General features: G+C 43.7%; 3 protein-coding genes across 3 annotated transcripts; 2 read left to right on the forward strand and 1 right to left on the reverse strand.

Annotated features, from left to right (window-relative positions):
• The first annotated feature begins 345 nt into the window (after nt 1-345).
• On the forward strand, nt 346-8,382 carry dync2i1 (dynein 2 intermediate chain 1). Its single transcript, XM_070986563.1, has 23 exons — nt 346-467; nt 698-751; nt 869-1,535; nt 1,616-1,683; nt 1,850-2,077; nt 2,189-2,254; nt 2,648-2,698; nt 3,003-3,231; nt 3,365-3,467; nt 3,564-3,693; nt 3,810-3,921; nt 3,997-4,091; nt 4,189-4,318; nt 4,431-4,603; nt 4,797-4,959; nt 5,596-5,709; nt 5,827-5,888; nt 6,499-6,550; nt 6,656-6,716; nt 7,032-7,131; nt 7,264-7,395; nt 7,508-7,731; nt 7,825-8,382. Exons 1-23 carry the CDS (start codon nt 453-455, stop codon nt 7,994-7,996), a joined length of 3,201 nt encoding a protein of 1,066 aa, XP_070842664.1. The 5' UTR covers nt 346-452; the 3' UTR covers nt 7,997-8,382.
• A 2,014-nt stretch (nt 8,383-10,396) lies between these two features.
• wdr97 (WD repeat domain 97) lies at nt 10,397-15,632 on the forward strand. Its single transcript, XM_070986673.1, has 17 exons — nt 10,397-11,019; nt 11,248-11,396; nt 11,472-11,708; nt 11,833-11,923; nt 11,996-12,128; nt 12,218-12,294; nt 12,397-12,445; nt 12,541-12,699; nt 12,859-13,005; nt 13,128-13,238; nt 13,324-13,500; nt 13,606-13,800; nt 13,884-14,005; nt 14,424-14,592; nt 14,919-15,091; nt 15,170-15,234; nt 15,350-15,632. Exons 1-17 carry the CDS (start codon nt 10,397-10,399, stop codon nt 15,529-15,531), a joined length of 2,859 nt encoding a protein of 952 aa, XP_070842774.1. The 3' UTR covers nt 15,532-15,632.
• On the reverse strand, nt 15,626-19,472 carry LOC139347166 (leucine-rich repeat-containing protein 14). The gene is made up of 3 exons (XM_070986654.1): nt 18,856-19,472; nt 17,912-18,769; nt 15,626-17,592 (listed from the first exon to the last, which is right to left on the reverse strand). Exons 1-3 carry the CDS (start codon nt 19,131-19,133, stop codon nt 17,025-17,027), a joined length of 1,704 nt encoding a protein of 567 aa, XP_070842755.1. The 5' UTR covers nt 19,134-19,472; the 3' UTR covers nt 15,626-17,024.
• Nucleotides 19,473-23,557: the final 4,085 nt, after the last annotated feature.

A 23,557-nucleotide genomic window follows, 5' to 3' on the forward strand; every position in this document is an offset into this window, starting at 1 on the left:
ACGTATCTTTCTACCTAGCTAACTAGCTATGGAATGGCAGAGCCGTTAAAATAGGAACTGCTGTGGAATGACGAGCACAGAGAAATCGATCAACACAAGAGTTTCACAGCGATCATCGAAAATGAACTGAAGCTCACTTCGCAGCAACCGGTGGGACTACTGCCGAATAATAATAATCGTTTGCGCAAACTTGAAACGTTTCATACGTTTTGCTAAAAATACAGATTTGACGGTGAATTCGTTAAGTGTTGCCATGGCGACTGGTTGTTGATTCCAGGGAGTGTTCTGTTATTGATTCATAAGCCTGTTGTCAAGTTAAAGTGACGCGTCTCCTTGGTTTCAACTAACTGCGGCTGCGCACTAGAGATTTACCATCATGGCGGCGTCATTACAAAAAATGAGCGAGTTTTCGGCGATTGAGAGACTTCAGAAATAAATACACAGATGAGAACATGCAAAGCGACAAGGTAATGGCTTCATCTTTGACCTCACCGTATGCAGACTAAAGCTGGGCAACATATTTTCAATGGATAACGTTATGTCCGCCGCGGTAGTTACGTTAGTTATCTTAAGACATGAACGTGTTTTTGATGGATTGGGTGGCATATATTTGGTCCGATGTTAACATTTGTTTATATTGTCTTTGAATGAGCTTTGACATGATCATCTAGTGAACATAAATAATCTGTATATGTAGAAAATCACCAAGGAAGACACATGGAGACCAGCTGACCTGAGAAGACACATCAGGGTAAGTTTCAGAGAGTGTGGGGAAGTATTGCAAGTGGCGGTGGTTCAAGCTGGATTTATATCAATGGACGAAATTCCATCCAAATTATGTAAATGGTTTTATTTACTCATTTTTTAGGAGGAAGGACATGGCGACGAGAGAAAGCACCGTGGTGGAGGGTCCCTAGATAGGCGCCGCAGAGACCTGGAGAAGGAGTATAGACGAGAGGGAGACAAGCAGAGGGAAAGGGAGACTACAAGAGAGAGAAGAGATGAAGATGAGAAAAACAGATATGCAGATCAACGGAAAGAGGGCTCACGGGATCGGAGAGGCGATAAGGAAAGGGATAAAAGAGATGAGAGGGACAGGGAAAAGAGAAGGGAAAGAGACAAGTTGGTAGATGAAAAGGGGTATGGTGATGATAACAGGGAGAAGAGAGAGAGGAGGCGAGATAGAGAGGAGAAGCATGAAAGGGAGAGGGACAAGGAAAGACACAGAGACAAGGAGAAAGAGAGGGAAAGGTATAGAGAGAGGCACAACGAGGAGGACAGGGATAAAAGGAGGGAAGAGAGAGACAAGGAAAAAAGGAGAGAAGAACGAGACAGAGAGCACAGGACTGAGAGGGAGAGAAGGAGACACGAGGACAGCGGAGACAGAGATCGGATAGAAAAGCATGAAAGAGAGAGGAGAGATCGGCATGAAGAGAGAGAGCGACGCCGAGATGAACATGAAGACAAGAGGAATGACAAAGAAAGGCGAGAGAGACACGGAGACAGAAAGCATTCGGAACTGAAGGAGGAAAGAGGTAAGGCCACTTCAGAGTGTCCACTTAGCTTGACATGTTATTCATATGTGGGTTCAACATGCGGAACTTTGTGATTTCAGAGCACAGAGATGAACATAGACGACATAAAGAGGAGAGAGAGAGGAGGCACAAAGAGAGAGGAGATCATGTAAGAATGTGCAGTTGTCCATCAGTTTTTTGCAGTTTGAGTGATTCATCAACATTGTGCCTAAATGTCACATATGTAGAGCATTTCACTTTCAGCGCTGTGACTTGTAACTTTGTGTCAAAATCCTTCAGCTACATCGTGTTATTTGGATTTTGCTGCTCTCCAGGATGAAAAGCGGAGGCATGACAGTGAATCCAGGGGGCATCGAGACTTAAAGGGGTCAGGTGAAGAGGTCAGGCATCACCGTGGTGACAGAGAGCGAGCAGAACGGGACGCACACAAGGAGAGAAGGCACAGAGATGAGGAGGACCCACAAAGAAATCATCACAGAGAGCGAACCAGCTCCAAGAAATCAGCCTCTGACAACAGTCACAGGCGTGAGACTAAGACTGAGGTTTGTATGCATGCATGTTGCCTGTATACTGTCACCTATAGATCCTTCTATTTTCTCCTTCCTAATGGAGCGTTTGCCTTTTTTTCCCCATGTGTCATTTTTGCGATCCAGGATGTAACAAAAGTATCTGAGCACTGGACAGCTAGTGTGGCAGGTGTAGGAGACACAGAGGAGCCTGTAAGATGCTGTGTTACTTTGTGCATGTCTGGATTTCTTTTTGTTTTTAATCTGGTGATTTCTCATTCCCACCAATAACGGGCTGAACATAAATATTATAATACCATACCAGCTACAGTTTTATCTCACAGCTACATTTCCTTTTCTGGCATGAAAGCAAACCATATTTCAGCTCTCAGTGCAGCTGGTTATGTGGGAAAAAATAAGCTTGAACTGATGATCTTGGTCTTGGGAGCCATCTGCTGTCTGCACTGCATGCACTGCACTCCTTTTCTTATACATTATATTCATCTTCAGTTTCACTGTCATGCTGCACCGTCCCAAAGAGTTTCTGAACACTTATTTAAATATGTAAGATATTTTCTTTTTCATGTTTTCATGTCATGGCTGCAGGTTGCCAATGATGGAGATCTGGCTGACCAGGAATATGAGGATGACTTTGAGGTAATAATACAGCATACTTGGTCGCATACTGTAGCATCAAATCCTCATCGTGATAAAATTTTAGTTTTTTAACATTCATTTACGTATTTTTGTGTTACTTTTGCATGCTGTTATCGATTAACGTTCTAAGAAAGTGGTGAGTATTCATAGCTTTTCATTACTGCATCCAGTTTAAGTTTGTTCTCATATATATTTTGCATTAAACATATTGAATGTAATAAGCAATAGATAAATAAATAATAAATAAAAAAATAATAATAAATAATCACCCTTTATAGCTCTTAATACGTTTCTCTGCTCGAAGGATTATGAGGAGGATTTTGAGGAGATGGACGAGAGTGCAAACGAAGGTGAAGACGAGGAGTCACAGCATCCAGAGGTGGGTGAAGAGAGGGAGGAACTTACAGCACAAAGGAGAAAGGAAATTGAAGCGATTCAGAGAGCCATGGATGAAGAGAACGAGAGAGTCGGAACAGCTCAGTCCAGACAAATCACAAGCAGAGAGGAGGAAGATGGGCCGAGATGGTCCAGGGGTAAAGTTAATTTTACCCAACATATATGCACTTGGTGTCATTGCATGTTACAGTGTACCTGGATGTCTGAGCTGAAGCATATTTTGTGCAGAATTGTACGAGACATAATGCATCTTTGCTGCTCTGCTAATAGGATCTGAGAAAGCCCAGAGCAGAGCCTCCCAGCGTGGGAAGTTTATCGACTTTGTGGCTGCAAAGCAGCGTGAAGTCAGCAAGAAAGTTGCCACAAAACAGAAGTAAGTTAACTTGCAATAAACAGATTCATGTAAAATGTTTCATGGTTTTCGAGCACTTTTTAATGTGCCTTCGATGTGTATTTTGTCTGGCTACAGGAAACGCAGCACAGAGCTTCTTCGTTTAATCGATCTGGATTTCTCAATGACGTTCTCCCTTTTGGATCTCCCACCTGTGAATGAATATGACATGTACATCAGAAACTTTGGAACTGCAAACACAAAGCAGGTCTGTATTTCCTTCTGTTGCCTCATTTGGTTTACACAGATACCTGCAGCCAAATTATAAGAGAGAAAAGGGAAATATTGTGTCTGAATAATGTGTGAAAATTTCGTCCCTGTCAGGCTTACGTTCAGTGTAATGAGGACAATGCAGATAGAGACGTCCAGACAGAGGAGACAGAGGTGTGTCAGAAGTGGACACAGCATCCTCCAGAGCACAGTGGGGCCTGTGGTGGTAAGGAACAGCCAAGAGTTTTCTCCGATCACCTCAGAGTTTGCATGTTTAACGACGAGGTTTTTGTTGTGACAGATCCGAACCTCGCTCATGAAGCACGAGACAAATCCATCAGGGAAGCGAACTTTGATTCACAGCGTCTGACAGCGTTTCTGCGCTCAGCCTCACAGGTTCGCTTTTTCCTCGCGCACGGTTTTAAAAATGGAGCAGTTGTTGACTTCCTGCATCAAACAACAAACGCCTGTTGTCTTGTGTGACTGAATCCAGGTGATGGTGGTCCTGCTGGAAGAGGATCGAGCTGAGAGAAAATCCCGCAGGAAGCTGAGGTCTCAAACAGACACGCTGTCTTTCAGCGATGGATGTTTACAGCTCAACACTAAGTTGCCTTTTCTTTATGGTAAGCGTGTATTTCATCAGCTGTTTTTTTGTACTTTGTGGTCCATAGCAGTTGTGATTGTGCTGCTTGGGTAGTTCTTCCCATGGATCATACCATGTTTGATCAATTGCAGGTCGCAGCATCAGCCTGGTGCACTTCTCTCAGGTGCAGAGGCACACCATGATTTCAGTCCACAGCCCGACAACTAAGCCCAGTGCTGTGCGTCTGGACAGCTGCACCATCATCTGCATCTGGAACATCTGGGAGCCGTCCAGGCCTCAAAAAGTCCTTGTCTATGAATCTGAGGTGACATTTTCAAGTTCCCTTTTTAATTATAGCAAAGGTAGTTCTGAGAATTAACAATAAGTAAAATAAACATAAATATCTAAACTTACTTTCAAGACAGTCAAGAGACTTCAGAACTTGAGATTGACATGTTTGTGATGTAGGAGACAGCTTCACTTCACACCAGTGACCTTCTTCATGCTCACTGCTGCAGGTGCAGTGTTGTTGCTTCAGCCCTGGAAAGGCCACACTGGTGTTTGCAGGCACGTCAGTCGGCTCTGTGGTGCTGTGGGACCTGAGGGAGCACGCTCGTAACCATTACCGCCTGAAGATAGGGGAGGATGAGTGGACTTTCCGACAGCCCACCTTCTCCACTGGTATGTGACAGATGATGGGTAACCATTTTCTTCTGTGTTTCACTATGACTCAAATTTAATCTTTGTATAAGGAAAAAAACATCAATGAAAACCAGGAGGAATGATAAGACCTAGAATTTCTTTCCATGTGCATTTATTTATGAGATTTATATCACATTTTTGTCAGCACTTGCCAGCAGCATATAACAAGAAGTCCTATTAAGACTATTAATTTGTCTTTAAACATGACCTGGACACGCAGGAGAAAATGACTGGATGGATGAATCAATCAAAGACTAACAATTTTTAAAAGTAATTGATGGTGTGTGTGGTATGAATTTTACATAAGGACAGAGGTCTGGGATCGTGGCTGGGGACCAACACCCCCCCTCCCTGCTTTATTTTGAGAATTTAAAGCCCCCTGATCTTTCACTCGGTCATCTTTGTAGTTTCGTATTTCACTCCGTGCTCTGCAGTCCCAAGAAAATGAATGTCAGCAGGCACTAAGCGACAAACATCTTTATTTACAGTCTATGGTGATTCAGCACGGCCCCTGCTGCCTCTCTCACTTAAGGTTCAGAGGCTGTTTTCTTACATAACAGGAGCTCTGATTCAGTGTGTGCTGATAGCCTCTCTTCTATCACCTTGTCAACAAAGATGCAGTGATGTCCAGTGCCGGCCATTTCTCATCTGTGACGTCTGTGGAAGTTGTCCCCTCCACTGTAGCAGGAGGGCTGAGGCCAGAGGTCCCCCTTTTAGCGTCTGAGGAAGGTATGGAATGGAAAACCCACTGATCGGGATCCTGTGTGTCATTTTATGAATGTGCTCTATGTTTTTGTCATTCACAGTCGGTTTTATATTAAATTGTTATTCTGTTTCACAATCCAGAGTCGTCAGGATTGTCATTCCAGCTGGCTTCTCTGGATGAAAGCGGGGTTTTAAATTTCTGGGTAGGTTGGGCAACAAAGTAGTACATACAGTGTAGTACATACTTTCTCTTGACACCAGGGGTTTTCAAACTGTGGCATGCTTCCCCTGGGGGGCCACAGAGGAGGTAAGGCAGGGGACGCAGTGGGAGAAACGTGAGGTGAAGATACTGTGTGAGGTGAAAGTGACATGTGCATGCCAATGTTGTGAAAGCAGCAGGAAGTAAGTTATTGTAATTACTATTATCGCACAGCTCATGGGGGCAAATGAAGGTACTTTAAAAACCTTTAATCACTGATTGCCACAATTGAATCTAAACACACAGACCTGATACAGATATTTTCAGACGCAGCGGGACTCAGACTTCCCGAGGACATCTTATCTCTGATGTCTGTTTCAAATAAATGACCTTGATAAATCGTCTTGTAAATCATAGAAAAAAGATGCCTCCTTATAACTCCAGAACTTGCTTGGAAATCATCATGTTTTCAGTGCTAGAGACATCCAGTGATAGCTGTCTGTACGTCCTGTGGTGAAAACCTGTGGACAGGGCGACTAGAAAACCACAGCTCTACACAAACAACCAAGTTTTACCATGACGGACTTTCATGACTTCCTCCCTGTGTCCTTTAGGTGGTAGTGGAACTCCCAAAAGCCAACGAGTCTGGCTCTCCAACAGATCTAGGTAAGGCAGTCATGTTTCAGAGCGCTCCCTCTCTTTCCATGAACTTCCTCAGCTTTCTCACATGTGTGGTAGCAGCTTCAGCCTCTCTCTCCATCTCTCTTGCAGGACTCAGGCCTGGGGGCAAAGTAAAGTTGCTTCACAGCGCCTCCCTCCTCACTGCTGAGAGGTGAGATTGATAAATAGTAATGATGATCATCTGTCACTGCCAGCCGCTGGGCTCAAAATACCACACAATGTTTTTGCCCAGTGGAACGCAGCTGCTCAGTCGCGGTCATACGATCTTGTTTGTTATGTACTGCGGGCTGTTGTTTGTGTCACCTCCACGTCTGATGGGAGCATATCTATGGTCATGTATGTGCAGTGTGAATGTGCAGCAGTGTCGTGTTCCACCGTTGCACGGTTTGTTTTTGGCTGGGAATGTTGTAACCTTTCACCTCTGCTTCGGCACTTTTCTCCCTCTCTTGGGCTGTCTGGCTCTCAGGGCATCACCGCGAGATGCAGTGAAAATGGGGCCGTTGCAGACACTTCATTTAAAATTCCTTCCAACAGACTCCAATCATTTCTTTATTGGCACCAATATGGTGAGCATAATCTTGTCTGCTGCACCGTGATGCCCTTTCAAATTGACCCCGTGAAGATATTCAGAAATTATTTCCACCTCAGTAACAGCTTTGGTCATTTCGTGGCAGTGTATTAATGTGATTTCTGTCTAGGGTGTGGTCAATCATGGAACAAGTCACGGTTTGAAGGCTCCGCCGAAGTTTTACAGGTTTCAGGAGGAGAGAGTTCGACCCATTGATGTCAGCTCAATCCACTTTTCTCCCTTCATGCAACATTTGTTCTTGGTGAGAGTGCAATGTTCAACACAGACCAACATTCAAGACCATCTCATTGATAAAAACGTAAACATAAATATACTGCATAATGTACACTGAAACCTTTTTCCACTTATTCCAGGTGGGCTGTGGGGACGGCAGCATCAGGCTGCATGCAGTCAGCCATGAGCAGCCTGTGGCAGAGTGGAAGAACGGTACAGCTGGTGAACCAGTGGTCTCACTGCAGTGGGCTCAAACCAGACCAGCAGTCTTCTGTGTCCTCGACGCAGCCTCTAACCTCCACATATGGGACCTGCTGAAAAATGACACAGAGCCTGTGGTCACTGAAAGGATGGATTCTGATAGGTAGAATCACCCAGACATGAGTGATGATGTTTTTCTGAGGAATTTTTGATTTTTGTATTGATTTGTGGTGCACATGCTCTGCTCTCTCCTCAGGGTGACTGCCATGGCTGTGTTTGGAGACGCGGGACAACAGAACATATATTCCGGAATAGCACTGGCGCACGAATCAGGAACCATAGAAATGCAATATTTCACAAGAGATTTCACTGTGCTCGTTACTGCTGAAGAGGAGAAGCTGGAGAGTATGATCAATGAAGCCTTCTGAAACGCTGCGTCTGATATGGCTGCATTTAGACTGATGTGTTTGTGCTCATTCGGAAGATTTGCTGCAACTCCACAAGAGCATAAAGATCTATTTTTAAATCTGTTTGTCACAGTCACATTGTACAGTGTATGGCATATTTCAATCTGATCTATGTTTTCCTCTTAAACTGATGGCACATGGCTAGAAAATTTTACATTAACATAGCTATGAGAAGAATGTGGCCGAATACCAAAGATCCCCCAGTATCCTCTCTAAATACATTGTAAGAAATATGTCATGTAAATGTTTGCTGATGTAAATATTTCTACTCTTTGATTAATGTGAAATATTTGTATGGTATTAACAAGATCAAGATCATTTTTATACAATAAACTGAGTATATCTGTAGTTGTGTTATTTAAGCACCTGGTTAACCCCAAAGAACTTTAGGACGTGACCTCTTTGTCTTCACTGTTTTATAAGAAGCCATTTTTGCTGCTTTCAGTCGAACTCGTGCGACCCGCAGCCATGGATGCAGCCAAGTAACCCGTTGCCTGGCAACAGTGAGCTGCTCGCGCTGTGCCTGGGACCTGAGAGATCCAACTTTTAGCACACTTCCGCTAGCTTTGTTCATTATTTTTAGCTAAATTAACGTAACGTTGCATTGATTGAAGACATATTGTAGCACCGGGCTATATAAATACTAGTTTGTGGAAGGTAAACACAAATATTAGCTTACTTTAGCCAACTTTTGGCGTGATACCCAACGTTATAAATCTTCAATTTTACAGAAGACCGAAAAAAAACTGAGGTTAGCTAAGCTAGTGTTTAGCTCATGGAGTGACGTTCACGTCAGCTAAAATGTGAGTTACTTTTGTTGTTTGGTTGTCTTATGATGATGACTTGTGTTGAAACCATGTTTTGTCCACTTTATAATAAGTGTACCTCCTGTCTCTTACTGTATTACCAAATAGCATAACGTTGTTTTAACAGGTAAAGGTACTTAAGATATTGTGTGTAATTATAGCCTTTTACATTTTGTTATTTACCATTTTTAAAGTAGACTAGATAATCTTATTTGAACACCTTACAAAGTTTAATTTTGTTTGTGTTTTTCTAGACTGTCCTACACAAGTAAATGTCACATAGCCATCAGCAAAAAAAGTAGAATTTTGTTGCAAAAGTGCAAAAGGTTGGTGGATGCAGCAGTCCAGTGTAGACAGTAGTGGAGATGGAGGCCCCAGGCGAGGAGACGACAGCAACAACAGCAGCCTGCTCCAGTCCCAACATAAGGCCTCTGAATGGGACATCAAATGGGAGGACACTGGGAAAGCAGAAGTTGTTCAAGCAGGATGTGAAGCAAGCTACAGGCAAGGTAGACCATGTTGACATGATCCTCACCTGCTTTGATCACTTTCAGAGGTCTCGCACACCTTATATGCTCTCTCTATGTCTGACTCTAGGTAAAAAACTCCAAGAGCAAGCAGCATGTGTTCACTCATGGTCTCCATCCTCAACAGCATTTCTCATGTGACAGCCCCGTGCGTTTCATGATTTATTCTGAAGCTGTTGCGGGATTTATTAGCCTCCATTCAGACAACACAGTTTGCCTCTACAAAGCTGACGGCCACAAGCACACTCCCTTAGCACGCCTCCCCTTCATGGGCCTGACCAACACAAAGATCTGTGGCTGTCTGGTTGGTTGGGGCCCAGGGCCTGTCTTCACACTCCTGGACAGGGAGTTACAGCCCCTGGATGCTGCTGACGATGCCCTGGACATACGTGTTTGTCAAGCTGCAGAACACTCCACAGAGGTGGTGACTGCAGGTAGAGGGAATGTGTGTGTGTGGTCGGTGATGCTCATGAGGTGTAAGGTGAAGATACAGGAGGGACTGCAGTTCAGCACATTCACTGAAATGGCATTGGCTCCCCCACAATCTGGCAGGCCCCACAGAGCCTTTGTTGTGCATGGGTGGGTCGTGACAGTGGTTGACCTCGACTGCGGGAAGGTTTTGGAGCACAAGAGGGATCTCTGCTCAAGGTGTGTATGGGAGCATGTGATATGATTGGTGGAGGGTCGAGTTTCTCAGCATGAAGATTAACAAGTTATTTTTTACAGCAATATCACTGCGATGGTGTACTGCTCTCAACTGGGCTGTTTGATCATTGCATCTGAAGCGCTCTCCATTAGAATATGGGGTCCAGAATGGGAACTACGTGTGGCTCTTGAAGGACATAATGGTAAAGTCATAAAGTCTATTCACATTTTGTCCGTCTTTATGAATAGACGTAAGATTGAAATGATCTGTTTCTTGGTGTCTAGGTGTGGTGAACTCATTGTTCTACTGCCCTGCATTAAGCATGCTGTTATCAGCCTCTGTGGATTGTACGATCTGTTGCTGGAACGTGGAAGAGGGCCACATGATTGAGTGTGTCCACACAGAGCAGAAAACCCCTCCACTGTGCATAGGAGGCAATGGAAAGGGAGACACTTTCTTCTCCTTCTCTCACCAGGGTGTCGACGTATGGACCATCAGAACCTTGCACACCCTCCACTGCAAATTCAAAGGGGACAAAGGATGCCCATTGAGACAAATCCTAGTTCCCCCCTTCCCTGCTCCTTACCCTACACGAGTCCTCTGTGTCAGAGGGGACAGTGATATCATGCTTGTGGCTGCAGGAACAGGAGATGTGTTGACTTCCTTCAAGGCAAAGCAGAGGATTTTGTGTGCTGACTACTGCCTGCAAAAAGAGATTCTGTTTGCTCTGACTGAGACAGGTACGGTGCTCCAAGCCAACACACTCACTAATCCAATCACTTTGATGCAAGAGTGGAAGAGGAGAGGCCAGGGACCCTGGCACCACAGGGACAACATGACAGAGAATGATGGCCAGAATCTGCTGATGCCTGGCCCGGCTTGCTGCCTGGTTCTTTACAGTCATGTGACTGACACGCAGGGAGCTTTAGAGGAGTGGAGGAGTTTGCAGGAGAGAAGAGGATGCAGTCACAGGAACAAAGCAGCTCTTGATGATGCCAAGAATAAGTAGGCCTTTTTTCTGCTTCTGGTAAATACACTATGGGGAAAAATAGGGAGAGAATACTTATACATAACTAAGGGTAAACACTTTGAAATCAAAGGATTTTCTCGAAAGAAAATTGTGAACATTTTCTTCAAGGAAATACTTATGGGTATTTTATTTAACATATTCTTTTGTTAGCCATCCTGAGATAAAAGCTTAAAGGTGCTTGGTTTTTTTGCAACTGGTCACAGGTTTTTTGTCATTCTTGGCCAAAGTGGAGGCTGTGTGAGTGTTCTGAAAATGGATGATGGGCAGGTCTTGTACCGGACGGCGGCACATGATGGCCAGAGAGTTACCACAATGCAGGTGTTCCCTGAGCACAGCTACCTGCTCTCTGCAGGTATTTCCCAATGTAACTTTATTGCCTTTGAATGCTTGTCAGTGTTTACATTACAACTTTTCCCTCATTCCTAAGGTGAGGACATGACAGTAGTGGTGTGGAGAGTATCCCCCTACACCCAGGAGTGTCTCAGCCAGCAGCTGAGCCTGCGCTGTAACCAGCCTCTAGTCTACATGGCAGCACTGGGGCCCCAGCTGGCCCTGACCTTTCAAGGGCCCAACAATGGCGCCTACAGCCTGATGTACTTTCACCTACTCAACCAGAGCCAAACCAGTTATCCACCCAAGGAAGGACATTTAGACCGCTTCGCAGGTCACTGAAACAGTTTTAAAAAAGCAGCATGAAATTTTGTGTCCCTGATGAATCGATTATCTGTTCTGGATGGTGCTGCATTTATGTTATGTATGTGTGAGTGACTGGCTCAGTTTTGTTGCAGGATTGTGTGTGTGTCCTGATCTGGAGGTGTTTGTTTCCAGCAGTCTAGATGGGACAGTGTGTATCTGGAATGAGGAGAATCACCTGATCAGGTTGGACTCGTGACTGATAATTTAGTGATATGTGTTACTTTACTTATCTTAATGTATCCGTGACTCCTCCAGGATGCTACAGCTGAATGCTGTGCCTGAGTGTCTGGCTTACGGTGGGTTTGGAGGGGAACTGTTTCTTGGCCTCAGAGGGGATCTGTATAGGATCGACTGCACAAAGTTCCTGCCAAACAACTACCAACAAATGGTAACTATTCAGCTTGCAGTGTGCCTGATGGGCTTGTGGGGGATAAAATGTAAACAAAACGTGCCTTTAATCCTGTTCTATTTTCACAGCTCCTCTCCACTTATTGCCCTGAGCCCGTCCCTGACTTGCCCATAATGCAGAATACAGAAAAGTACAACAAAAGAAAGTAAGATTTATTCGTGTTACATATTAAGAATAATCCAAAACGTTGACTTAATAAGCTGTGAGTGAACAATAATGGTACAAACAGGAATGCAAGTGTTGACAGAAATGAGGAAGAGGAATTTCCAGCAACTGAAGACATGTGGAAACAGAGGGTGAGTGTGAACTGATAGATTTTAAGACATGTCAATGGCACTCTGAAAAATCCGTTCAAATACCTTGAATATCCTTTCCATCTGTCTTTTTCCAGGAGTTTGAGGGATTATTGACCTCAAACAAAGACCTAGCTGCACTGCTACAAGACTCAGTACAATGCAACAAAGCAAAGCCTCCCAGTACAAAGGAAACCAAGAAAGAGGCTTTTGATCGCTACATGAAGATAATATATAGGCTGCCCCCCAATATTAAGGTTTCTAAATCTCCCGTCACTTAGTTTGCCTGCTTCTTTTCAATTGTGATAATATTTTTCCTGAAACTTTCACAAATCAGGTGTTTTATTTCAATATTTTGCACATTTTCATTACGCTAAGAGAACTACACCATTAATAGCCTCATGCTGTGTTATCAGGTTGATTTGGAGGACACCTTTGATCCAGATAAACTTTCACTTTATCCTGAACCGTATGACTACAAGCCCTGTAACCTTCCTACCTTAAAAGAGGGCATCCACCCTGGATCTAAACTAAACATTCCCATGAATGTGGAGAGAAAGGAGGTAAAAAATGCTGACATGATAAGTGCAAACTTATTCTCAGTCATTCTGGACTTAAGTTGCAGAAATGTATAATAGTATGCAAACATGTCTGGAAGCAAGGTTTTGATCTGTTTCTCTAAAAGCAGGAGAAAAAGGCTCCTTTAATAATCTCTAAACCAAAGACCCTGATGAAAGTCAAACCATTGCCTGCTGCCATACCGAAGAAACCCGACATCGTGGAGACAGATGAAGAGGTGAGAGCGTGTAATGTCTTCATCTCACAGCAGAACACATAAAAGAGCAGCTCTCATTTGTGTAAATCTTCACTTGTCCCTGTAGCCTCCACAGATAATTTCTCCAATAGAGCAACCCAAACCCCAAACTCCTACTCCACCTCCTCACCATTCAAGGACCCCAACACCACTCCCACGGCGGGAACCCACCCCTAAGGTGCCGTCGTTCCTCAGACAGTTTGCAGATGCAGGCTGGTTTAAAGACCTGTATCCTGATAGAAAGGTAGCCTGTGCCAAACACATACTGTATATCCATTCACCAGCCAATCATGCACAGTGGTGGAGTTGGTCCAAGTTGGGGTCTTGATGAACGTGTGCTTGCGTGCAGTGTATCCCGAGCTCCCTGTCTCCAGAGGACTTCTCCTTGGAGCTGCTGGGCTGTCTTAACACCTGCAGTGCTCCGTTGAAGATTAAGATCCTCGCTGCCCTGCAGGCTCTGCACACCCAGGGACTCCTACAGGATGCAGACAAGCTTCACCACTGCCTCATTGACTTGGTGCCCAGACTTGTGAGACCTCACATGGTACTGTATGTCCGGGATCGACTTTGTTAGCATGAATTTTAAGAGGTAGACATGTCTAATTGTTTTTCCTGTGTGTATTTCAGTCACCTGTGGAGCGGACTGTGCTTGTTGAAATGCTGAATCTGTTGGTCGGTCTTAAACCTGCTGGCTATGACCTTTTGAAAATGCTTCTTGCTCTTCTGGCTTTTAAAAAACTGGGTCTCTGGTGAGTCAGTCGATCTTAAAATCCCAATTAATGACAATACAAGCATCTTGATCTTCAAAGGGTATATAACCGAAATGAAAACAATGTGAGCTAGTGAGCGACTAGCTGGTGAACATAGTGGAGCATTTAGCAGCTAAAAAGACAGATAGTTCCTTCAAGAGTTGGTGGAAACAGAGCTAACAGACAGCGATGCTCGAGTTATATTCATCAGGTGGACAGGAAGAGGACTGTACCTCTCTAACTGACAGATGTATAAATAAACAACTGTATGCGTAAACATCCTCCATATCGCCTTAGTAGGTGATGATATGTCAGAGTTCACAGTCGCAACAACAAATGTTATTGCATGTTTAATTTAAGAATCCTCTGAAATCTGAAATGACTGAAAGTTTGTATGATGTTATTGTCCCGTCAATAGTGAAACAGTGCTGCGCATGCTGACTATGTTAGGGATAAAAGAGGCTGAGCAGTGGTTGTGGCCGGAGCTGGAGAGCTGGGACTCAGAGCTGCAGGACCCGTCTGACATCTGGAAAAGCCTCCATGACAGAGCAGATTGTTGGCTGGAGTTATGGATCTCCAGATACAAAGTAACAGACGTGTTTCATTTAAATGTTAATCTGTCGACCATAAATTTTTGTTTTACGATGGAAAAAAATGAGACATCTTTCACGATCATTATCACCATCCATGGAGTATTTTTGAGTGTGACAAAAGGACAGAACAGGTGTTTGAAAACTGAGAGGCTCTCCTTCTGTGAATCATTCCTTCTGATGTCCTTTACCGTGACCTTAACTCCTCTAAATAGGAGTTCATGAGAGCTTGTCATAGTGTTGTTGACTGGCATGGCGTGGCTGGTTTTGGCCTGCTACTGTAAGTGATTAACTGCTTTCTGTCTCTCTTCCCATGCCTCCAGAGACATGGCAGGTATCTGTACCTCAGGAGTACAGCAAAGTGGAAGCCGCCGACCTTCAGCGTGGTGGATGTGCTGAATTATTTCTGCTCCGTCCAAAAAGAGGAGTGCAGAATGAGGCGATGTGTTGCACCCGCTGATCGCAAAAACACAGTGCTTTTGCCCCTTTATGACTGGTAGGTAAAAATCACGTGCTTATGGTAGATTCTTCTCCACTACAGTTTTTAATGTAACCCAGTTGTCTGTTTGTGTAGTAGCTCTCAACCAATCCTTCGTCTAGGAGAGACGCACAGCATGGCAAGGGTATCCAGGCCCCCAGGTAAGATTTCACCATACTTCAGCAAAGACTTGATTGGGTTTAGGGTGTGATTACATGCAGCTGTGCTCGTAGAAGTCTAATGGTTTATAACATCTATTGCATTCCTGTCCTGCAGGTTTAACATTGCCTCCGCTGAGACGCCGTCCCTGCCTCACACACTTTCCCAATTTCATCTCTTTGCCGTTATCTCGGGTAACTCTTCGCCCCTTTCACACCTACACAGACGAGGACTGGGTGAAGGTCTCACCTCGCCGCTACTTCATTCAACAGCAGTCATATGTCAACTACTACAGATGATGCCGCTCAGTCATTAACACCTGACGAGTCATCTAACAAATATTAGCTTGAAATATGTTCACATGTTTGACAGTGAAAGGACTCTTAAAACTTCGCTTTATGACTGGTTTATTCTGTGACTTGTTAATGCATTCATGTGGTACAAGGCTGATTGGTACAGTCTTTTCCTGATAATGATACTTTTTGATTGGATATACAAGTTGAATGAATACAAAAACGTGTAATCATGGACAGATATTCAGGAAATACAATTTGACAGATTTATAAATTAGAACGGAACAAAGATAAAATAAATGAGCGGGTGAATAAAGCAGAAAAAAAACTCAGTAGAGCTCTCGGGGTGGAACAGTTGATAAAATTCCCCGTTTGGTTCGTTCGTTTCAGGACTGTGGCTCTGTGCAGATCGGGTTTTATCAACAGGCACGCTGGGATGATGTCTTCGTAAATATTTCATCATATTGGAGTTTTGCTGCCAGCGTAAACCACACACATTGCACAGTGTTTGCACACAGTCCGCTTTATCCATCACTTTTTTTTCCCTGTCGTCAATCTGTAAAGCCCCCGTACAGCAGACCGGAACGATGCTGGCGGATCATCTAGCTGTGTTTTGTCTTTTCCACTTTCCAAGACTGACTGACAGCTGCACTGCATCCGAGCCAGCTGAGAAGTTTCACTGCGTTACAGGAGCGGGGCTTTTTTTTAAATAAGTTTATCTGAAAGGCAAAACAGATTTTTTTACTTGAACACTTCCACCCCCGCTCAGTTCACTGGTATGCATTTAAAATAACCCTAAATATTCTGCAGCTAAATTCAATTTGCATTGAAGGATGTAGTGTTTGGAAAGGACGGTCTAAAGGGAAACTTGTCAAGCTTGGTTGTGACCAGTCGTACGTGTAACAGCTGATCAGACGCTGTGTCTGAATGGTGACAGCTGTAAAGGCACGAGTGCAGACAGCCTGTAATACTCAGCCAGCGGACAGTTTATAATTTACAAAGCACTTATTTTTGGTACAAAACCAGCAGTGACACTTTAATTCATAGTCAACAAGTGAACTTATTAAAGTAGGATAGCACCATTTTACTGAAGCATGGCTTGTTACTATCTCCTCCGTATGTCATGTAAGTCTTCTGATCAATCCCCTGATGATACAATAACAGACCTGTTGATTTGGTGACACGAGGACTTCTTCCTCACCCCATCATCACGCCTGACATTTACCCCATAAAATTCTCATTAAAAAAGGAGATGTTTGTGCCTTGATGGAGGTCTGCATTGTACTGAGTGTCTTGCTACTTTGTATTTAACATAAAGCATAAATGAATAATTCAGCCTGAACACAAGACAGATGGTGATAAAAGAAAGATTAAAAAACATAACTGAATACTAGCCCATCAGGAAGGTGATGCTGTGATTGTCAGGTGTATCTACATTGCTCGGGTATGTGTCGGTGAGCAAACTAAAAAGCACCTGTGTCCTACCCTTCACCTCTGCTCTAGTCCACCAAGTCTTTATCATAATTGAGCAGGTCGCATGTCAGAAAGAGGTCAGAGCGTCCGCTTTCCATCAGCACTCTGTTGAGCTGGCTGCTGGTCGTGTTGATGTCTGTGGTTTCATCCAGCGGCCAGTCTAAGAGCTGAGCGCTGGATGGCAGGTCAGGAAGGCCCGGCTGGTAGTCCTCCAGGGGGTTGGGGTACAGTAAGTGACGGAGGGAGGGCATTCTCACAGCCATCCTCACCAGGTCCATGAGGCCAGCCATAGAGAGTGGGTTCAGGGACAAAGCCAGGCTCTTGAGGGCCCAGCAGCCTCCCAGCGAGGGCAGCAAGAGTCCCAGCAGGCCATCGGTCAGACCGCAGCCACTTAGAGAGAGATGCTGCAGGGTGCTGGAAGCCTGGGAGATGAGGCGGCGGATGGAGGGCAGGGTGTTTTCGTCCAGATGGTTCTCACTTAGATCCAGCTGCTGCAGCGTGGAGGCATGATGGCTGCAGGACAGATAAGCAAGGTCAGCTGGGCTCAGGCTCAAATATGGCAGCTCCAGTATCTGCAGAGGCTGAGGCAAAGAGCTGTGACAAAAGGAGGAAGGACAAAAAAAAAAAGTATTATTCAAATATTCATGGTAGAGCTTGAATTGTTTCTGTTCTGTCTCATAAATACTGGGGTCATCAAATTCAGCATAAGCATATATTTACAAAAATCAATGAAGCTGATGAGGTCAAACATATTGTCTTTGTAGTGTTTTCAGTTGAGTGTATGTCAAAAAAGATTTGCAAATCATCACATTCTGTTTTATTTATGTTTTTCACAGCATCACAACCTTTTTGGAATCAGGGCTGTATAAGATGTCAAAAAATGGTGAGAAATTCCCATCAGATCAGGTCATACCTCAGCAGCACACGAAGCTGTCCAGGCAGGCGCAGAGCAGTGAGACTGAGGCGTCGCAGCTCTTGAAGCTTTGCCAGACCCAGAGACAAGTCCCTCAGTGTCTCCTCCTGGCCGGGGCGGTCTCTACGAAAATCCAAGTTACAGTAGTGCAGGCGAAGAGAGTTCAATGCAGGGAAGGAGGAGAGCAGAGGCAACAGCTCCGCCAAACCGGCCACCCCAAGGCTGCTGTAGCGAATATCAATGCCTAGAAGACCCTGGCAGGGCAGGAGGTCTAGCAGGGTCCTGATACTAGACACCGAAATCTCTTCCACGCGCAGGTATCTGCACTGAAGCTTGAGGGGTCCCAATGTGCTCAGAGCCACACGAAAACGCTCCAATGAACGAGCATTTACAAAAAGATCAGCTCTCACATGCACCAACACATCACTATTTACATCTCTCTCTTCTGCCTCCTTTCTGCTGCCTCCGAAACCTGTCACTGCAGTTTCTCTTTTCCTCTCCATCTCCATCCTCCTCCTGACACCTTTAATCAGCTCCTTTTCACCCAGAATCCCACATGAGCCCGTCCTCCCTCTGTCTTTCAGTTCCAACTCTTTGTCTGTGCTTGCTTCATGTCCGTTTGGCTCCTTTCCCCTCTTCCACGGCCCCCTCTCTCTCTTCACATCCTTCTCTCTCTCCAGGGCTGAGAACCTTTTCCTCTCCCGCTCTCCTTCTCTCCTCTGGGCCCTCTGAGCTGCAGCTCTGGCCTGAACAGCCATGGTGCAGAGAGCTACAGTCAGAGACCACCCTCCCATGGGGTCTCCCAGCCCTCCTTCATCTCCCTGGAGTCCACAGAGATCCAAAACCTGCAGGGCGCACCTAGGAAAGAGGAACTGGTCTTAAATGTTACTCATAGGAACAATACTGTTAAACAAGAACAGATCCACTTTCTAGAAACTGCTTACCTTTGGTCCGACAGTCCTCTGACAACTGCAAGTAACAGAGCCTGAATGCAGAGTCGATTTGGCGCAGGTTGTCCTTGTTTCCTCCGTCCGCCAACACGGAGGGTGCGTTCAGGCCACCTCTGCACGAGTTCGCCCACAGCCAGCGGTCTGCAGCTGCTGAACGCGGCCTCCAGCAGCGGTCTGTACAGCTCCCTGGGCACCCACCTCAGCCAGCAGGGGGACGAGCTGTGGTCACTCACCACCTCCCTGGCGCAAAGGCTCACCAAGGAAAGCACCATTTTAGCGCAGAGCACTGCGAGCTTTGAGCATAAACAATAAACCAGCGGAAATAATGTGGCGTCTTTGCAGAAGAAGCAGACTTTAGACGTCTGAGAGTTAGCTAGCCGAAACTAGCTCGACCACAAACTTTATGACAGTAACTCGATGCGGTCTTGTAAAGCCCCGAAAAAGATTTAGGACATCACCTGATATCTGCATGGATTATTAACAGCATTAACTTATACAGCCACGACTGGAAACGTTTTGCGGGTGAAATATTAAACGCTGGCACTCCATGTTAGCTGACTCGCCAGCTGGCTAACTATTACTGATGATGCTGCTGCTGGAGCAGGAAGAGTGTTTACAATTTATGCGGACGTCTGACGTAAGACGTAAAGGCGTAACGTCACGGCTGCAATAATGAAAACACGGATTCGATCCTGTGCGCTTGTGACATATTTTTGTGATCTGTTAAGCTCGATTTTGCACTTTTACCCTCACCTTGTAGTGTTTAATGAATGGTCTGAACATTCAGGGCTTTACAATGCTGAAAACCAGGTTCTACAACTCTCCTCAAGAGGCATCTATTTAAGGGGATGATACCAGGAAACGCTTTAGACTTCTGTAGAAAACCTGGGGTTCAACTTTAGTAAGGCTATCAGACATGCTGACAAGTACTGTCAGTCAATCAAATTTTATGTGTACATTTTCTGTAAAGTAACGAGGAGCTGAAAGTCTTAAATAACTGCAGTGGGGTAAAAAATAAGATATTTTCTGCTGGAATGGAATGGAAATACTCAAGTACTACAAGTATTTGAGGAAAATATACTGTAGAACTTTCCACCACTGAATAGAAACTTCTGTATATGTTTTGGCATTTTTTCCCCAGTATTTCCAAAACCTTCCTTCTACTTTATTTAAATGTTCTTTTCTACTGCAGGAAAAATCTTTTTTTCACTTCCCTATAGAGATCTGTGCTTTCTATTGGTTTTCTATAAGCACATTTCATCTTCCTGCAGAGGTGTTCATAAATATGTAAAAACTGAAAAATAGTTTGCCTGACACTGATGAAAGTGGTCTGGAATGAAGGAGTGTACCGTGCTGCTACAGGGACTGACGATATTTCACAGGACCTGCGATTTCTAAACTTCTGTACAGTTAAATTCAGTGATTGAGTCAGTCAAGTGAAAGAAGAGATCGTATCACACTGGTGGTGCTCTGTTTCATGGATTAAGCAGAGAAGAGCTTCATCGCAAGACACTGAATTCAATACAAAAATACATAGTTGTAACATTTATTGTGCAACTGCATTTTTCTAATTTGTCAAATGGTGTTTTTGGGCATGTGCATGCAAATATAAACTGCACAGGGCTCTAACTAGTTGTTGAGGCTGGTCTGTTTGGTCACCAGTGGTGCTCTACCTCCACCTGTCCACAGTGCATACTCCCACTCTCTATACACCCATAGCTAAATCCACCAAGACATGTAAACATACAGTTCATCCAGAGTGATAATGAATTTACTGATTCAGCATGACTGACTGATGAACAAGTGAGAAAATGAAATTAAGTTTTTTCTTAGTTAACTCTTCCATCCATCCATGTGAAGAATGTGCTTTGAAATAGGACTCCTATCAAAAGCATGTTCAAGATAAAACACACACTTGATCCACAGGCTGTACCAACTCTTTGATATGATTTGATTGAATTATTGTGTTATTAGTAATGTGTCCAGGACTCCCTGGGAAGCAGCATTGATACTGAGTGGATTATCCTGGTGACATTTTATAAAGTAAGAAACATGCACGGAGCTTTGAGGGATAATACAAGCATAATATTACATCACAAAATTTGATTTGTGCCCACTGTGTTGTTTCCTAAAAAAGCCATAACGGATAAATCACTAGATGGCGCTAAAGGATTGTGTAAGATGACTGCGCTCTGAAGCTCCTCTGTCTTGCAGCAAGCCTTAAAAAACACAAACAAGACTTTTACGAATAAGATGCATCTTAGCTGTTACTGATATTAAATTACTTAGATTTAATTTGTATATATATTCCAAGCAGGTATTGATTCAGTTGAAACCGATGCTATTTCATCCTTTATCATACCTGACCTCAGAAATGCTTTAAGTTTGGACCACTGAGGCTAATTATGATGACAGTGATGAATACTTTGTTAGCAAGTGGATTCACATCATGGGAGATGCTGTAATATTTTCCTGCTTGCTCAGGCTTTAAATTTATGCCAGCTGTAATTGATGCTTTGTTTGTGAATGTAATCACTTTTTTTATTTGCACACTCTGAAGGACTAATTTCACAGAAAGCATAGCTTTAATACTACTGCAACACAGTAGTCACACACAGGCAGCAGCACACACGCAAGCACAACACAAATAAAGACGCTTTTACTTAATTTATTGCTGCAGTCTCTTCATATGACCTGCGGGATCTTCGTCCATCTCATTACTTCAGCCTTTGATATAAAGCAGTTTAATACCACTTCCATCAAAACACCTTTTGAAATGCAAGCAGGGGCCTTGGCCATTCTGGTTTCATGATGTTGTGGTCTCTTGATGTGTGCATTACCTTGGCTTTACTTCAGTTTGGTATCTATTGTTATTTGAATACAAATTTTTCAAAAAATTGAAAGATATTAAGCAGAAAGAGAGAACTGCCAGTTATCTAGACTGGCATACATGCCTGTTTGTCCTGAAATGTTGGAGATTTATTTTTGAATGAGTGTCAAAAAACAAGTAAAATATCTGTATCTTGACAAACTGAGGACAGGTATTCTTGCCCTCACTATGCCTGCAAATGTAGGTGTGAAGGTTGAAGACAGCAGTTGGCCTTTGAAGTCTAAAATGAAGGTAATTATGAAACTGTGAAAACAGTACTGGTGATACAGAAAGCTAGAGAAAGATGAAGTAGGAGAAACAAGAGTTAGACCAAAGGAATTATGAGGGGGGGAAAGCTAGTATAGCTTACTGGCTAGCTACTAGCTTGGGCTAGTGCTAGCATGCTAATTTGACAGTAACAAGAAAACCGTCAGTCCGTACAGGGAGTATGACATTGTCTTTAATGTTTTAAACAGACAGAGTACATAAGAGTACAAATAAAAACAGAATACAGAGCAGTATATTAATAGTTATTTAGAACTTTGTATTAGCAGCAATTTAGCCTCAGCAGCTAGTGGCTTTCTTAACTATGCTAGGATTGCAAAACCAGAACAATGATAGCATGCTAATACATTAAATTAAGATGGTGAATATGGTTAATATTATGCAAATTTACATGAATTTTTTTGCATTGTGAGCATATTAGCATGGTGATGTTAGCTGTGGCCAAATACTTAACTTGTCATAGTTGGAAAAGCACAGGTATTACTAATAATTTGAATTTCTCTGTTGCATTTAAGTGTCCCTGTGAACCCGGACAGTGTGACAGTGAGACAGCATGCGCAATATATCCTGAAACTGAAGCAGCTGTGTGGACTTCAGCTTTAATCAAGTATGTCACCTACACCTGCTTTGTGCCACGTCAAAATGTCTCTGATTCAGTCACTCTGCCATCATGTTCTTTGACAGATTTTTTTTCCTTTCTACTTGAAAACCTATCATGCACACATGCCTTGTTATTTTCACACAGATAGTCTGTTAATTGGACAATTTATTAAACAAGATGAGTTTCTGGATTGCTTTCCCCTTCCATATAAGGGCGGATCTGTTAGAACTGAACATATTTTCAGTTGAGACCAAACTGATTTGTTGTACTAAAATTGGTGGAATAAACACCATATGCTCAACAGACGGGCAGAATGGAAGCCTCGGGCACTGGTACAATACAATGGAGAGGAGAGAAAACACCTTTTATGTTTTCTTCCTGGCTCGTAGTCCAACAATGCCTCCAAGTAATATGTACACAAGATTGGAGCCTCTTAAAATTCAACCGCGCCATTTCTGAAATTCTAGATAGTTTATCTTAAACATGTGTACACAAAAACAATACCTCTGCAGTTCTGACTGGCTCATGCCTGTAATTTATCAATAACTATGCAGCTGGATGCTATTAGAGAGATATGATGGGCCAGTTACTTTCAGCTCCCTGTGGCCTCACCCCACCAATGCTCATTTCTTGTCAATCCCAGTCTTTTTGTTGCTGACTGAGCATATTTGATTATTGCAGCTTTTATTACTTGAGGTTAGTAACAAAAGCTGCAAGACCAACAATCTCTAGTTTAATTTAATTGGATGTGCAGTCCTCCCTGATGTCCTTTAATCCTTAAATACAAATTTCCACACTTTGGGATCCAATAGCGTCCTGATTCCCTTTTCCCAGCCGGTCAGTCATAGAGTTGTTTATTCCTTTTAACTACTCTCCGCACAGAGATTACAGTGCCTGAGACTCTGATTAATTTACAGAAAAATTCAATTTCTGAGATGTGT

This window comes from Chaetodon trifascialis, chromosome 18, assembly GCF_039877785.1.
Source record: "Chaetodon trifascialis isolate fChaTrf1 chromosome 18, fChaTrf1.hap1, whole genome shotgun sequence".
NCBI lineage: Eukaryota > Metazoa > Chordata > Actinopteri > Chaetodontiformes > Chaetodontidae > Chaetodon > Chaetodon trifascialis.

Coding starts and splice junctions, on each gene's coding strand:
- dync2i1 (XM_070986563.1), top strand. Junction 1,684..1,849: donor ACAAAGAGAGAGGAGATCAT/GTAAGAATGTGC, acceptor GCTGCTCTCCAG/GATGAAAAGCGGAGGCATGA. Junction 6,551..6,655: donor TGGCTCTCCAACAGATCTAG/GTAAGGCAGTCA, acceptor TCTCTCTTGCAG/GACTCAGGCCTGGGGGCAAA.
- wdr97 (XM_070986673.1), top strand. CDS start 10,397: ATGATTGAGTGTGTCCACACAGAGCAGAAAACCCCTCCACTGTGCATA. Junction 12,700..12,858: donor GGCTGCCCCCCAATATTAAG/GTTTCTAAATCT, acceptor CTGTGTTATCAG/GTTGATTTGGAGGACACCTT. Junction 15,235..15,349: donor AAGGGTATCCAGGCCCCCAG/GTAAGATTTCAC, acceptor CCTGTCCTGCAG/GTTTAACATTGCCTCCGCTG.
- LOC139347166 (XM_070986654.1), bottom strand. CDS start 19,133: ATGGTGCTTTCCTTGGTGAGCCTTTGCGCCAGGGAGGTGGTGAGTGAC. Junction 18,770..18,855: donor AGAGGACTGTCGGACCAAAG/GTAAGCAGTTTC, acceptor CCTCTTTCCTAG/GTGCGCCCTGCAGGTTTTGG. Junction 17,593..17,911: donor CAGCTTCGTGTGCTGCTGAG/GTATGACCTGAT, acceptor CTTTTGTCACAG/CTCTTTGCCTCAGCCTCTGC.